The following is a 16,984-nucleotide window of genomic DNA, read 5'->3' as shown; positions in this document are numbered from 1 at the left end:
CAGGATTGGGAGGCCCAGACACAGGGTGCCCAGAGATGCTGTGGCTGTCCCTGGATCCCTGGAAGTGTCCAAGGCCAGGTTGGATGGGGCTTGGAGCACCCTGGGATAGTGGGAGGTGTTCCTGTCCATGGCAGGTGGTGGGATTGGATGGGCTTGAAGTCCCATCCATCCCAAACCATTCCATGATTCCCTGAAGCCCCTGGAGAAGGTATTAATCCATTTCCCAGCCCCATGGGAGAGCAGGGAGCCATGACCCTCACTCTGCTCCCCATGGGGGCACAGTGCCAGGGGGAGGAGCTGGGGCTCTCCAGAGCCAGAAGTGGCCCTGGCTCCATCCAACAGCTGGACTAAACTTCCCAATCCTTCTTCTCCTCTTCCAGACGTTTGCACTGCACTAGGAACTACATCCACATGCACCTGTTTGTGTCCTTCATGCTGAGGGCCGTCAGCATCTTCGTGAAGGACGCAGTCCTGTACTCCGGGTCAGCCCTGGAGGAGATGGAGCGGATCTCCGAGGAGGACTTGAAATCCATCACGGAAGCACCTCCAGCGGATAAATCGCAGTTTGTGAGTATTCCCTGAGCAGTGGTTTTCCAGGATTCGTGTCTTTGTCCTCTCTGCTCAACACTTACATTCTTTTGGGGAATTTTCCATCCTACTCGTCTTTCACAGCCTCTCCCCATCCTTTCCGATTCTCAGTCCATTGGTTCAGAGGGATTCCCAGTTCCTGAGCTAAGGAAAAGCTGCTTCCATGGCAGTCTGGGTTGATGGTTTGATTCCCATTTACATTTCCTTGATACCCCCTGGAATTTACAGCTGTGGAAACATTCCTGACCATCCCAGCACAAGGCACATCCAGCTTGGCTCACAACATTTCCATGGATGGGAAATGCACAACTTTTCTCCCTCCTATATGGAGAAAAAGACATTTTGGAAGGGAAAGTGCAGGGAGGATGTGGTGTCATAGGAAAGGGTAGGGCTCATCTGCAAAAAGGAGGTGGTGTCTGTGAGAGAGACCTCGGACAGAATCATTGACTTGGAAAAGAATTCCAAGGTCATCCAACCTTGGAATTGCTGGTGAGTCCCCAATCCCAGCCTTGTCCCCAACCCCAGCCCAGAGCCCTGAGTGCCACATCCAGGAATTCCTTGGATACCTCCAGGGATGGGCACTCCAAACCTCTCCAGCAGCCTCTTCCAAGGCCTGAGCACCCTTTCCATGGGGAAATTCCTGCTGGTGTCCAACCTGAACCTCAGGCTCCCTTTATGGTTGGGTTGAGTCAATGCAGTCAACCCAGGCAGACGAGTCAACATCCCAAAATGAAAATGGAAGTGAGGTCAGTTGGACTCTTCTCCAAAATTCCATGCGGATGTCACTGTATAGAAGTCTCTGATGGCAATATCTGCACTGTCCATGTGCTTGGGTGGGATGATCCTCTCATTTCCCACATTCCGAAGCTCTTGGCTCTCCTTGTCATTGGACCCATCCCGGATTTCCCATGGAAACCCAGGAGGTTGTAAAGTGCTTTGGGTTCCTTTGGGATGAAAATACCGTGAAACTCCCAGGTATGGGATGAACCCAACTCCACCATAAATCCCTTGGGAAAATCCCACCTCCCCACCTCGGGGAACACAAGTCCCACTTCCCAAGTGGGAAAAAAGACGGGATTCCAAAAGGATCTGGGCTCTGTGTGCTTCCCAGATCCTTCTCACCTTCTCGGGGTTCCTTTGGGATGAAAATACCGTGAAACTCCCAGGTATGGGATGAACCCAACTCCACCATAAATCCCTTGGGAAAATCCCACCTCCCCACCTCAGGGAACACAAGTCCCACTTCCCAAGCTGCCAAAAAAGATGGGGTTCCCAAAGGATCTGGACTCTGTGTGCTTCCCAGACCCTTCTCACCTTCTCACTTCCCACAGCTCCCTGAAGGGAGGGGACAGCCGGGGGGGTCGGGCTCTGCTCCAGGGAACAGGGACAGGAGGAGAGGGAACGGCCTCAGGCTGGGCCAAAGCAGGAATTTCCCCATGGAAAGGGTGCTCGGGCCTTGGAAACTGCCCAGGGATGTTTGAAGTCCCCACCCTGGAGGTGTCCAAGGAATTCCTGGATGTGGCACTTGGTGCTGTGGTGGTGATCAGGCACAGCTTGGACTCGATGGTCATGGAGGTCTTTTCCAACCTCAAGGATTCTGAGATCAGCTTCCTGCTGTGGATTTGCTTGGCTTCTCAAATCTTTCCCAGCTTGTGCTACAACCAGGGACCAGCGACACCCTGTGAAAAATCAGAGGATTTGGGAATGTCCCACTGTGCATCCAAGTGTCCCAACTGGAACTTTGTCATTGTGTTCCCTTTCCATCCCGGAGATCCGTGTCATTAATTTACAGATTCTCACTCAACACGCTCCAAAACTCTCATTTTTTTTGGAAAGAACACAAAATGTTTCACTGCATTGTTTGGTGTTTCTCCTCTTGCTGAGCTCATTATAAGGAATAATTAGGATAATATATGGCATTCTTTGGATATTAACATTTAATGGCATTCCCCACTCTTCGGAACTGCAAGGCAAACAAGCGATGAAGGCAACAATTAATGGATTTCTTTTGTTTCCAAATGAAGTGGGAACTTTGCAATTAGCGCCTCACATTCCCTGCATGCGGCAATAAATACAAAAAATAAATATGGAAAATATTATCAAACCTAGATGAGGATTATTTTAATAAATATTAAAAAATTAACTAATTTAAGGAGATTTTTAATTAATCTATTTTAACTCCCTCTGTCTATGAAAGACAATGAATGTAATGTGAGCATATCTTATCAATATGCAAATATATGTATAGATGTATATATTGATGAACAAAAAATTAGCAAAAGAGCTGCAGCAGGATAAAAAAAATTGTCTTTTTATTTCCAAGGTATTATTATTATTGGCATTTTCTGTCAGTCCTTTGTATTCCTCTTAAAGGAAGGGACAGCACAAAGATGGACCAAGGGATGTGGCAGCCACAGAATTCCTGGGAAATCCAACTTCCCAGACTCCAAGGATATCCACATTGACAAGAGCTGGCTTTGTACTGATTAATCCCAAAGTGGCACCAATATTTTGCAGCCTTTCCCTACTGGAGCTGAGAAATTGGGAAGAAGGATGGCTTTGTCCAAAGGGAATGTTGGGCCACAATCAGGGTTTTGCTCCCAAAAAAATTAAAAAATTTCAGCTCAGCGTGGAATGAGAGCTCAGCTTTAACTCCGCGATGTCTTGGAAGTCTCTCCCAGATCCCCCACCTTGCAGCTCAAGTGGGACACCTTGGGATTTCCAGGAAAAATCCTCCAGATCCTGTTTGCCCTTGGAACACCTGGCTCCGAAGGCAGCTGGAGCCATCTGCAACACCTCTCAGTTGTTGAGGACAGACAAACAACCCTGGAGGATCCAGTGGACATCCATGATGGGATGGGGTGACTCCATTCCACCTTGGTCTCTCCATGAGCTGAGGAAGGAGTTGTAATTCCAAGCGCTGGGACTTCAGCAGGACACCCAGACCTGGACAACTTGGCCGAGGCTCTTTGGTCTCCATCATGGACAAAGAACACAGGGAAAAGATGAAATACAGGGAAAGATGAACCCTAACCGCTCCAGGAAGTGTGTGAGCCCCTCATCCCTGGGTTGGGAGAGAGCAGGATCAGGCCATCATCTCTTTTTCTCTATTTCCCAACTCACCTTCTGCAGGAAAAATCATCTTTGGCTCAAGAGTTTTTTCCCAACAGTTCGTCTTTCCTGCTCTTCCACAGGTTTTCCCCCTCATAAAGAACCTGAAACAGAATTTTCCGATTTAATTCCCTTCTCCACCTTGTTCCCCACCCCACCTGATTGTGTTTGCCCAGCTCAAGAATTTCACCCCGTGTTCCTTCTCTGTCCTTCTGTGGTCGCTGCAGGTGGGCTGTAAAGTAGCTGTCACCTTCTTCCTCTACTTCCTGGCTACCAATTACTACTGGATCCTGGTGGAAGGGCTCTATCTCCACAGCCTCATCTTCATGGCATTTTTCTCAGAGAAGAAATATCTCTGGGGATTCACATTATTTGGCTGGGGTAAGTCATGGCTGCTCCTGGAAAAGCCTCCTGGAGGTGGTTCTTGAGGGAAATTCTGGATGTACAGAAATATGGGAGAGGGGATGGAGGCAGGATGAGCAACTCCTGCAAGCACAGGCATTCCATCCTGGGATGTGATAATTTTTTTTTTTTTTTTTTTTTTTTTTTTTTTTTGTTGGGGGGAGTTTTGAACAAGTTAGAGATGGGATTTTTGAGTTTTAAAAAATTGGACTTTAAAAAAAAAATTACAAGGCCTTTAATTATAAGAGTTTTCAAGGAGTTATTGATTAATAAAACACTAATAATAAAAATATTTCTATTTTAACCTAATCTTTAAATATTTTGACTTGTATTACTTTCTTGTAATACTTGTATTAAATAAGAAAGTATAAACTTTCTTATTTAATTATATTATATACAAACTTATAATACTATATTCTAATATTTTTGCTTACTTCTATAACTACTTTTATTTTTTCTATATCTTAAACTCTAAAATTCTAAACTTTATTTTATTTAGTTTAAGGTGTCTTCAAACTATAAGTCTACATTTTTATTTTTAATACCTAAATTTAAATTTTTTTTTAAGTCTTAATCAAATCCTGTGTTTAACTCTGAACTTTGACTTACAAATTCAGAATTCTAAAAATTCCTTATGTTTCGAATTCCAACACTGGGAAGCCTTTATCATTCTGGAATTGTGGTGTTATCATTCCAGAATTGTGGTGTTTTCACTGCGGCTCTTCCAGGCTCTCCAGAAGGATCAGCCCAGGCTTGGAGAGGAAGCACAAAGAGACAGGGAATCCCAGGATGGGTTGGGGTTGGGAGGGACCCCAAATCCCATTCAGTGCCACCCCTGCCATGGGCAGGGACACCTCCCGTTATCCCAGGGTGCTCCAAGCCCCATCCAGCCTGGCCTTGGACACTTCCAGGGATCCAGGAGCAGCCACAAATCTCTGGTGGTGCCTCACCACTGCCCCCATTCTGCCACCCTTCCAGGGTAGGAAATGTGAGGGCTAAATTTGGGATGAGACAACCAATTTCAGGGATTTATCCCCACCTCTTCCCAGGATCTCCCGCTGAGACACCAGGGCTGAGCTGGACGGGCAGAAATCTGTGGGAGGTTTTGAGCATCTGCTCCCAATGAGAGCCCCAGGCTCTGATTTCCTCCCTCAAACCTCAGCTGGTTCAAATCCTTGAGGTCTCCTGAGCCTTGGAACACCACTGGAAACCTGCAATTTGTGGGGAAGAGTTTTTTATTTTCCTTTTCTTTCAACTTGGGCATCTTTTCCCTGAGTAACGAGAAAGGGGCGGGATGTGGGTGCAGGGAAGGGGCTTATTAGGAGAAGACGTTCTGGGCACGCACATTTCAGAGGAGAATGGGATTTCTGTTCACTCCTGGCTTTAATTTTGGCTTCCCAGGAGTTACGAGGTGCTGGGACAATAAAACAACTGCCCACAGTTGTCTCGGAGTCTGGAGGTTGGGAGGAGAACAGGGAATGTTTCCGATGATCCTTGAGGATGTAAGGAAGGATAATGGGGTGTGGGTTTAAACAGGAATTAGCAGGAAAACCTGTCCAGGGGGGCTGTGGTTACCTGGCACAGCCCTACTTCCCAAATTCCACACTCCAAATCTACCTGGCCACATCCTGAGTGCATTTTTAGGGCAAGGTTCAGGTTTGCACCACCCCCACCCCCATTCCAGAATGAGATTTTTATGGAAAAAAGTTGGTGGCTGTCCTTAACAGTGGAGCTCGGAGCAAGGCAGGGAACCCAGAACTGAGTTGATGAAGGATTGCAGATTTTTGGGATTCAATACTCCAGGATAGGGCTTTCCCCAGCCTTTCTCCTTCCCAAATGGCATACAGAGAAGGAGCTGCTTCCAAAACTCCTGTTCAACTGCTCCATATGTCAGAAACTTCTGGTGCTGCCAGATGATAATGATGGGAAGTGTAAATACAGAAATATTCCAAAGTGGGAATCCATCTCTCAGGAAAAGCCTGGTCCTGGATGGCTGGAAAAATTTTGGGAAAATTAACAAATTAAGAGATATTTGATGGGACTTGGAGCAACCTGGGACAGTGGAAGTTGTCCCTGCCCTTGGCAGGGGGTGGAATGAGATGGGATTTAAGGTCCCTCATCACCCAGATCATTCTGGGATTCTATTTTGGGAATTTGGCATTTCTTATCTCAGCTGCTGAGGGCCGGAGAGGGCTTTGGATGGCACCTCTTTGCTAAAGCAAATGAACAAAACCCCAACTAAATTAAATTAGAAAAGAGAAATAAACTCATCTTCATCCAAACCTTCAGGCTCTGTAAAAACTCGCTCTCAAAAAACAACATTAAACTGCAAAGAGCAGACTTAAAGAAGCAATTCCCCAGAGGGAATTCGGGAGGAGAGGGAAGCAGCTGGAAAATAATGCCATGTGTTTAACAAGCAAAACCAAAGGAAAAAATTGGGACAGGCAGGGATTGCTCTCGTTAGCTCTCCCAAGTTCTCCCAGGGAATAATCATTTTATCGGAGCGACCACAGGGCTGGAGTCACACCTGTCACAACAGCCAGCATCCCTGGGCTTCCAGGAGCCTGAGGCTGCCCCGTGGAAATTCCTCTGGAATGAGAACACACGATCCCTCCGGTGGCAGTGGGGATTGCTTTGTTTGGATTGGGATGATAATGTCCGCACAGGCACCCGCTCAGGCGGATTGTTTGGATAATTTTTGGGCACTGGAAAGGGCAAACCAATCCAGGAGCCACTGGAGACAGTGGAAAAATTCCAGTTCCCTGCAGCGGGCACTGGATCCTGCCCACACCGCAGCAATGAGTGACAGGGAACCAGGGATGAATTCCACAGAAAAGACAGGCTTGCCCCCAAAACTGGAATATTCTGGCAATAATCAGCATTGAATTTGTCCTGCTTGGAAATCTCCAAGGTAGAAACAGGGAGCGAAAATCACTCTGAAACATCTTATTTCTTGGAAAAGCAGGACAAAGAGCAATTCTTTGATGTCGTCTCCACGGATTTCTGTCCAGTATTTTCAATCCACATCCTCACTGGCACAAGCTCCATCAAAGTCCTCAATTCCCTTCTTCCAAGGGAGACCCTGCTGATGGAAAGGAATTCATTCCATGCCAGCACCCACCCAAAATAAATAAATAATGACATTATGGGCAACAATAAATCCCTTGGGAGACTCCCAGCTCCCTGCAGCTGTTTTTTTGAAGGAAGTTTAGGAACCATGACCAATAGCCAGGAAACCCAAGCTGATCCCATTGGCATTTCTCCTTCACACGGCGTTAATTCTCACACACATGCCTGGGCTGCCCTGGATTTCAGCAAACTGGGGATTGCAGGGGCACCTGGAAAAGATAAAAAGGATGGTGGGAGGTGCCCCAAAAATCCATGATGATGAGCTCTGCATTGAATCCAAGCAGGAATAATCCTGCCCTGAAAAATGTGTACCAATCAGGACCAGAGGCCTTAAAAGTATTATTGTTATTCCCATTAAACATCAGGAAAAAGGGACACAGAGGGACTCATAAAACACAGGCATTGTTCCTCAGAGAAGCTTTTAAATCCCAGGGAATTGAGACCAGAATTCCCAGACCTACACAAGGACTTTATTCGTAAACTCCATTCCAGAAGTCACTCCCTCACTCCACATGCATGAAACCCATTTTTCTCATTTTTCCATTTTGAGACAAGGACATGGGAAAGGCCCTCGAGGGGGTGGGGTGGCCAGAAGATCTTTCCCATTTTCTGGCTGCTGGGGAGATTCCTGACTTTATAGCACCTGCATTGTACACACTGTGTGTGTGGCTGGAAATGCACAGCGCATACAATGTGGATTCTGTACAAGTCGCTCACGGCACGGCAGGGGCTGGGCTGGAGTCGGGAAGGGCATCCATCCATCCATCCATCCATCCATCCATCCACCCATCCATCCATCCATCCATCATCCATCCATCCATGTATCCATTCATCCATCCATCCATCCATCCATCCATCCATCCATCCATCCATCCACCATCCATCCATCCATCATCCATCCATCATCCATCATCCATCCATCCATGTATCCATGCATCCATCCATCCATCCATCCATCCATCCATCCATCCATCCATCCACCATTCATCCATCCATCCACCATCCATCCATCCACCATCCATCCATCCATCCAACCATCCATCCATCCAACCATCCATCCATCCATGTATCCATCCATCCATCATCCATCCATCCATCCATCCATCCATCCATCCATCCATGCACGTGTTGGGATTTTTAGGGATAACTGTTTTCTCCTGGGTAATTTTTATTCGGTTGGCAGCTCAAAGTCAGCACAAGATAATTAAGAATGGGAATTGTGTCTCTTCTGAAGCTCAGGACAGGCAAGAGAGGAACAGATTCCTGTCAAGTATATCCAAATCTCCCAAAAAATCCATCCCTCAGACTTAGAGCTTCACTGTTGTGGGAATATCCAATATCCCATGGACAGCCTTTCAACATGGCAGCTCCTCAGAAGAGCACCAAAAAATTCAATCCATTTAAACCTTGGATGATTTTCCAGAGCCTGGAAGGGGTGGCTGGCAGAGAGGAGGAACGAGCTGGTGCCTGTCACCTTCCCCGAGCCCTCACTTCCCTCACTCCAAGTTCCCAGTGCGACAGGTCAAGGATTTTCTTCCCAGTGCCAGCAGCACAGGGAATTGTGGAGCGGGATGAATTCCTTATAAATGTGGCTTTGTAGGAGCGCTGGGCCTGAGTGAGGCTCTGTGTTTAATTATTTATGCTTTCTTATATTACCTCGGCATTCCCAGCTCCCAGCCTGGATAAGGGCCCCGTTGTCCCTGGGTTTGGGACACAGCCGTCCCTGCTCCACACCCCGTGGTCAGGAAAACCTTTAAGCACCCTAATGAGACTTAAGTGCATGCTGAAAGTTAAGCCTGGGCTTATCCCCGAGCCCCAGTGAGCTTAGACTGGGAACAGCCTCTTCACAGTCCCCGCTGATAAATGTCGCCTTTATTTATTTTTTAATAATTTTTTTTCCACCTGAAAGGGGTCATTCTTCCCAAATTTGTGGAAGCTACTGTGGATTGGATCCTGCTTTTTAAGGCAAGCCAGTAGGGGACTCAGTTGTACAAATAACTGGACCCTAAAAAAAAATAAATACAAGGTTGCATTTGGATATTGGGGAAATTTTTTTCCACATTTCATAGGGAAAAGATGATGGCCTGGGGTAGCTGTGCTGAAATCAGGATGGCTCCTTTGGGAATGAACCTTTGGCTGGATATTTTGGAAGCACAATCCTAAATTTTAGCATTTCTCTGCTTCGTGCACCAGGTCTCTTGTATTTAACAGAGCTTCCAATCCATCCAGGGATTTTCTGTGAAAAACTGTCAGAGCCTGACTCTTGCTTTACCCTCTCCTTCATGTGAAGGAAGGGAGGAAATATCTTGGAGAAGGTGTGCTGCGTAAAACCATTGGAATCATGGAATAGTTTGGGTTGGATGGGGTCTTGGGGATCATCCCATTCCACCTTCTACAGTGGGTAGGGACACCTCCCACTATTCCAGGCTGCTCCAAGCCCTGTCCAACCTGGCCTTGGACACTTCCAGGGATCCAGGGGCAGCCACAGCTGCTCTGGGAATTCCATCCCAGCCCCTCCCCACCCTCCCAGGCAGGAATTCCTTCCAAATATCCCACCCATCTCTGCCCTCTGGCAGTGGGAGCCATTCCCTGTGTCCTGTCCCTCCACGCCTTGTCCTCAGTCCCTCTCCAGCTCTCCTGGAGCCCTTTAGGCCCTGCCAGGGGCTCTGAGCTCTCTCTGGATCCTTCCCTTCTCCAGGGGAGCATTCCCAGCTCTTCCAGCCTGGCTCCAGAGCAGAGTTCTCTGCTTCCCATGGGATGAGTTGGCCAAAGCCAGTTTCAGTCTCTCAGGTTCCAGCACTCTCAGACTTCGGAGATCACCAAGTCCAACCGTTCCCAGCACTGCCAAGGCCACCCCTGACCATGTCCCCAAGTGCCACATCCACAGAGATTTTAATCCCTCCAGCAATGGGGACTCCCCCCTGCCCTGGGCAGTCCCAATGTGTAACAGCCCCTTCTGGGGAAGGAATTTTCCAAATTTACCCCCTGAGCTCCCCTGGCCCAGCCTGAGGCCATTCCCTCTCCTCCTGTCCCTGTTCCCTGGAGCAGAGCCCGACCCCCCCGGCTGTCCCCTCCTGTCAGGAGCTGTGCAGAGCCACAAGGTCCCCCCTGAGCCTCCTTTCCTCCAGGCTGAGCCCCTTTCCCAGCTCCCTCAGGAGTTTTCCAGACCTTTCCCAACTCCTTTCCCTCCTGGACACGCTCCAGCCCCTCCATGTCTTTGTTGTGAGCACCCCAGACTGAACCAGTTCAGCTCTCAGATGTGAAAGCTCAGCCTTTCCAAGGCTCAGTTATGCCTGAATAATTAAAAGCTGCTCCTTCCTCCTTCCCCTAACCCACTCCACCTGGAATTTTGGTGCCGGAGCCCTCGGTCCCCACTGACCTCGTGTCACCTGTGTTCTTTTGCAGGACTCCCTGCTGTGTTTGTCACAGTGTGGGCCAGCGTCAGAGCCACTCTGGCCGACACAGAGTAAGTCCCACTGGGTTTCCTTCTCTCCCTTTTATGTGCAGAGTTTTGTGGGATTTATGGGTGACTCCAAAAGGAAAAAGAACCAGATAAATTTGGAATTCTATTGTGACATCATTAACTTTAGATGGAGAGCGGTGGATGGAAGGGAAGGATAATTTTTCCTTTCGTTTTGCAGGATCCAATAAATGGGAATACCTGCAGTTGTTATCCCTGGGGATAAGGGGACTGTGTCACAGCTGGGCAGGGACAAGACAGGGATCCTTAAAATCCTGAATGAGCAGAAATGAGTTTGGGACACAGCAGCTGCAGCGCAGTTAGAGAATTTGGTGGTGATGGAGTGGTAGAACTGTAACTTCTCCATGGATTTTGCAATCCCAGCATGGTTTGGGTTGGAAGAGACCTTAAAGCTCATCCCATTCCACTCTTGCCATGGGCAGGGACTCTTTCCACTATCCCAGGTTGCTCCAAGCCCTGTCCAACCTGGCCTTTCCCCCAAAACTCACAGGCCTGACCACACAAGGACTTCCATGTTCCCAGGATCCTCCATCTGAGGGTCCCCAGACATTCCCAAATGGCTCTGCATGGGAAGACACTGCTTTCCAAAGGGGATTTCAGCTCCAGGCTTGGTTGGGTGGATCAGCAGAGCTGCTGAAGGGTGACACATCCATGACACCCGCTCATCCTCACAGAGGTTCCAGGGAGCACTGGTGGCTTTCCAGCCTCGCCTTCCCTGAGGAGCTGGCCTGGGAAAACTGCCAATGCCATGTGGGGGTTACCTGGATCAGATAAGGAAAAGCTGTGGCATTCCTCTCTCCAGAGCTGCAGAGAATTCCAACAGAATAATTAACGCTGAGTCAGCTTTTCCAATGGCTGCTGGAAACTCCTGGGAGCAAATAGAGCCTGTTCCTCCTTGGCAGATGGAGGACTGCATCCCAACATCCCAACATCCCAACATCCCAACATCATCACTAATTGGCCCTCCCAGTCCTCATTGGGATAAGGACAGAAGGTGGATGGAGATAAAAGATTTTGGGGGATTTTGGCTGCAAGGGCAGGGTTGAAGGAAACCCCCAGGAAATGAGTGTGGAACCCCAGCACTGTCCCCATCACCACCTGTCCCCATGGGAAGTTGTGCAGGTTTATTCCAAGGGGGAATCATGGAATGGTTGGGTTGGAAAAGACCTTTAAATGTCACCTAATCCAAGCCCCTGCCATGAGCAGGGACATATCCAGGATTGAAGAGGCCTACAGGGAAACTGAAGGGATTATTCATCAGGAACTGGAGGGAGAGGACACAGGGAATGGCTTCTCACTGCCAGAGGGTAGGGATGGATGGGATATTGGGAAAAATTCTTCCCTGTAAGGGTGGGGAAACCCTGGCACAAGTCACCCAGAGAAGCTGTGGCTGCCTCATCCTTGGAAATGTCCAAAGCCAAGTTGGACAGGTCTTGGAGCAACCTCTCTCCTATGGCAGGGATTGGGATTTAAATAATCTTTAAGGTCCGTTCCAACCCAACCCATTCCAGGATTCTGTGATCCCACATCAGTTCAGCCTCTCCTGTGTTCATAAAACCTGGGTTACTTTTAATGTAGGGATTTTTTTTTCTGGTGAGGAAGTGAAGAAGTGGAAAAGGATCTGTTCCTGCCCAGAAGGGACGAATCTGGATGGGTGTGGAAAGAGCTGGAAAGAACTTCACCCTCTGGAGAGCAGAACCATCCCAACCATAGGAATATTCTCATTTTTTTAGTGGCATAACAGCAGGAAAAGGGATATTCCCAAGTCTCACTGAGTGCAGGAAGGGTTAGAGCAAGATCCTTCCACCAGGCTTTGGAGGAACTCATCCTTCCAGGGGGATTTTTCCTACGGAACTCTTGAGTCGATTGCTCTTCCAGTGCTTTCCTGACAGGATGTCCATCTCTCCTCAGGTGTTGGGACTTGAGTGCTGGCAATTTAAAGTGGATTATTCAGGTGCCCATCCTGGCAGCTATCGTGGTGAGTATGGGATGAGTGAGGGGCTGGGAGGCCTTTGGGTCCTTGGGAAGAGCTGATCCAGGATTTCCTACTCCAATCACCCTGTTATCAAAAATCCTGCCTTATAATAATTCCTCCAGGTCCACTTTGAGGGGTTCATGTTTGTCCTGCTTGGAATTTTGGCAGCTGAATATGGCAGAAGGGTTTGTGAGTTAATTCAATGAGAAAAAAATCCCACATTTTTATGGCTAAGACCCGAAAATCATCAATAAAACAAACATTCAAGGCAATATTTCCAACACAGGTGACCTTGGAAACTCTCAGGTATCATAACACATTCTTACCAGCCATCTCCAGTCAGAACAGATGGAACTTGGGACCTGTAGCTGGACCAAAGCTTTTCCCAGGAATTTTTCAGGGTCATCCCATTATTTCTGAGCTGGTAAAAGTTTGGGAAGCCTGAGGTGGGAAGGGAAATGAAACCATCCCAGCTTTGATTGGATCTTTATTCACTGAGGGTGGATTATTCCAACCCCCTCCCAGGAGCCAGAGGGGAAAGGAAGGATCCAAGTGACATTATCCCAACACAGGAGGAGCTCTCCAAAGCTGGAGAGGGCATTATAATGTTATATATATATATATATATATATCTGCACCAGGTGAATTAAATTATGTCCTAAATAATGAATTCATTAATTACCCTCTTCCCACCTCTCTTTATTTGGGGTTCTCCATTGCTCAGTCTCCCAGTGGAATCCATGTCAAAGAAGGAGACTCCAAAGCAGAGGAGAATCCATGTCAAAGAAGGAGACTCCAAAGCAGAGGAGAATCCATGTCAAAGAGCTCACGCACTCCCCCAGATCCCATCTCCCTTTCCACTCATCCATTCGTGGAGCTGGTAGGAATCTTTCCACAGTCCAGAGGGTTTGGAATGAGGCTCTTCCTCCTGCCTCCCAAATCAGGAGGCCTTGGAAGATGCCCAGTGTGGGTGAGAAGAGCAGCAGACACACAAAGAGCAGGAAATTTTCCGAGATGGATGTGCTCTTCTGTGCCATTAGGTGAGACCTTTGGGGTTTGGGGAGCCTGGATTTCATCCTTTTGGTGGAAATGCTCCACCTGGCTCCAGAAATTCCTTGGAAGAAACGCATCACCAAGACCACATCTTTGGAAATGGAACAGCAGACGCTGGAGAAAAAAGTTCAGATGGTTCAATTAAATTAATTCCAGCGGTCCCATCGCATTTCATTTGAAGGCCAATTAGCAGAGGAGAAAGAGCCCAATTGAGGCTTATCCTTGGAAAAATAAGGTTTCTCCAGGAGGTTGTGCCGGTGCCCTGGCAATTTGCAAATCCAGCTGTTTATTATGCAAAAATATTCTGTGGGTTGTGTCTGTTTAATTTCTGTGGGTTCATATTGTTCACTTGGCTGCTTCTGCCATTCCCACGTTGCTGGACTAAGTCCTGCATTTTCTGGACGAGATTTTAGAGGCTGAGGGGTTTAAAATCTCTCCACTTTCTGCTAATTTGGATGTGATTCCTTTGTCTGGATTTCTTTTCAAATTTAGCATATTTGGGGAAATCAGAGGAGTTTCCCTTCTGGGTGTGATAAGGTTGAGCATCTTTAATTTTGCAGAAAAATGCAGAACAAGATCCTACTTTGGAGCCTTTAAAGCTGGAAAAGCTCCTATAGAGACATAAATCCTGCTTGGTTTTTCCCTTTCAGATGTTTTCCAAGGAATTAAATGCCCCCAGGCTCTGTCCTTCCCTGCCTGTCGGTCTGTCCGTTCCTCCTTTATAATTTCTGTGTCAGTCAGGAAATTTCAGCCAAATGGAACTCAGGGAATGGTGTTGCAGGGATGTAAAATTCCCACAAACCTCATCAAAATGAGGAAATGGATATGGGAGAGAATTTTCTCTCATGCCCCAGTGACAGAAAGGGTGTGGCATGACCTTCCCTGATTTTTTTATGGAGAACATTTCCAAACAAGCTTGCACCTCCTCAAAGAAGGAGGAATCCAACCACAGGTGACAAAGCCATGGCAAACCAGGCCCTGCTGGCTCAGCAGCTCAGGGAATTCCTGGTTTTCCCAGGGAGGATAACTGACTGTGAGAACAACTCTTCAATGGTTTTAGGGAGAAATCTCTGTCATGGAAATGCCAGAACATGGATCTGCTCTGGCTCCAGCCAAAATGAATCCAAGGAAATCTCCTGGATAATCCAGCTTGAGGTTCATAATGGTTCCTCCCAAAAACTCCAAGCCAGTGTGTGGTGTGGTAATTCGGTGTCTCAAGATGCTGAAGGCTCCAGAGGAATCCGTAGGCATTATCCAACAGCGTGGATCTGCTCACTGAGGATACAGGATGTTCCTGCCTGTACCCTCTCCATAATCCCATGGAAGGGTTTGGCTGGGCCAGCAGCTGGTGGGATCCAGGGAAACCAAGCTCTGAAGAGCTCTACAAAGATGGGAATCTCCCCAATGCCAGCCCATCTTTCTGCTCCATGAGGTGTTGCCATTAAATTTTCCTCAGGGGGTTCTTGTAAGACAAGACTGGAATGATGGAGTCACGAAGGTTGGAAATGTTCTCCCAGGTCAAGTCCAACCTGCACCACCACGGTCACCACTAACACTTGTCCCCAAGTGCCACATCCACACAGGATTCCACCACTTCCCAGGATGAGAATTCCACCACTTCCCAAGATGGTGATTCCACTTCTTCCTGGGGCAGTCTGTTCCAAGGCACCACTGGAATTATCTTGAGCAGCTGGCCACGAGTTGGGTTCACAGATGTGTCTCCCTGAAAGGCAGTAGATGATATTCCCTGACTGTCCTCGCCTGCTCCATCCTAAACACTTCCCAGAGGAAGTGGGAATATGGGAGAAATCCAACAGTTTCATTGCCCTTCTGCATTCTTGAGCTGTCATCTCCAGTTAGGTCCACTCTGTGTCTTCACCATGGTGCCTTGGTCTTGTTCCTCTTTCCTTTTGCACATGGAAATGTGGGAAGACATCCTACGAGTGTTCCTGGTATCCTGAGGGGATCTTAATCCCAGCTGGGCTGTAAATACAAATAAAACCTAATTTTGGCTTCCTCCAGGTTCCTGCTGGTCTGGCTGGCTCAGATGTTTCCATGTGAGATGTCCACACCTCATGAGCCATTCCATATTCTCCCTGAAGGTTAAAAACCCCAGGATCATTCCTGGAATGATCATCCCTTCCACAGGAGGAGCTTCCCCCCAGTCCCAGGCCCTGCCTCACCTGGGGGAAACGTCAACTGAACAACTCCACCATTTTCATCAATTTTTTTAACGGCTCTCATTTCTTTGTTGTTTGTTTTCTTGTCCCTGCAGGTAAATTTTATTCTCTTTATCAATATTATCAGAGTCCTCGCAACCAAGCTCCGAGAGACGAATGCAGGGAGGTGCGACTCGAGACAACAGTACAGGTGAGTGTCACCTGCCCTGTCCCCTTTCTGGGATGGGACAAAGACCTTGGTCCCCCTTGGCTGTGGAGAAAGCCCAGGGTGACACTGGTGCCACCCAAAATAACTCGAAAAGTTTGTTGTCTTCAAACTGTAATGCAGAATGAACCAGAGCAATTTAAAACTCTCCTAAGCCTTTCAAATCCAGCCTGCTGGAGGTTCGGGAAGAATTCCTGCTCTTCAGCCAGTTTCTGAACCCAAAGTGCAAAAATAAAACATTGTTTGTGCTGTTGAAGGCCATAAAACTTGTATCAGTTTATTTGCTTATTTTTATTTCCCTCCTGTGCTTTGTTAAGCTTGGCCTATTGGTTAAACTGCCCTTGAGCGGGTGTTTCAGTGCCTTGGCTGAACTGAAAAAAAGATTCCAGTTTAGTTTCATTTTTTGTTTGGTTTTCCTTTGTTCTGCCAGCTCATCTCCCTTGATAATTCAGGTTATTTGTAGCATGGTCAAAAATTGGATGGAAAAATCAGATTGCTGGGACACCACGGCTGCTTGAGAGCTCCCAAGGCTTCTCAGGATCTCCTGGACTGCCCAACAGGACATTTGGGAAGGGGGGAGAGCGGAATGGTTTGGGATGTAAACCATGAGCTCATCACTCCCACCTCCCTCTCCAAACACACATTTGAGGCAGGAGGGAGATTTGGCAGGAAAACACCTCCCAGTTTTCCTCTCTGCCCTGTCAGGGCTCTGATTTATCCATTTATTTACTTCTCCCTGGCTGAAGCTTTGCCATTAATTATGGTTTGGATGTGGCCCGCTCCTTTTAAAGTGTTAAATTCCCTCGGTGGTTTGCAGGCACTGGACAGAGGCGGTGCCGGGCCTTGCTGGGAGTGATTCC

The 16,984-nt window shown here is 47.8% G+C and overlaps 1 protein-coding gene across 1 annotated transcript in view; it reads left to right on the top strand.

Moving 5' to 3' along the window:
- PTH1R (parathyroid hormone 1 receptor) overlaps positions 1 to 16,984 on the top strand; it is a 92,569-nt gene that overhangs the window by 65,000 nt on the left and 10,585 nt on the right. Inside the window, exons 6-10 of the mRNA XM_039726539.1 lie at positions 381 to 567; positions 3,927 to 4,080; positions 10,636 to 10,696; positions 12,623 to 12,689; positions 16,015 to 16,109. Of these exons, the coding sequence (XP_039582473.1) occupies positions 381 to 567; positions 3,927 to 4,080; positions 10,636 to 10,696; positions 12,623 to 12,689; positions 16,015 to 16,109 (564 nt within the window). The remainder of the gene's footprint in view (positions 1 to 380; positions 568 to 3,926; positions 4,081 to 10,635; positions 10,697 to 12,622; positions 12,690 to 16,014; positions 16,110 to 16,984) is intronic.

This window comes from Passer montanus, unplaced genomic scaffold (genome assembly GCF_014805655.1).
Source record: "Passer montanus isolate IOZ18808 unplaced genomic scaffold, ASM1480565v1 scaffold59, whole genome shotgun sequence".
NCBI lineage: Eukaryota > Metazoa > Chordata > Aves > Passeriformes > Passeridae > Passer > Passer montanus.
Note: the sequence above shows the minus strand (reverse complement) of the source record. Positions and strands in the feature narration are given on the sequence as shown.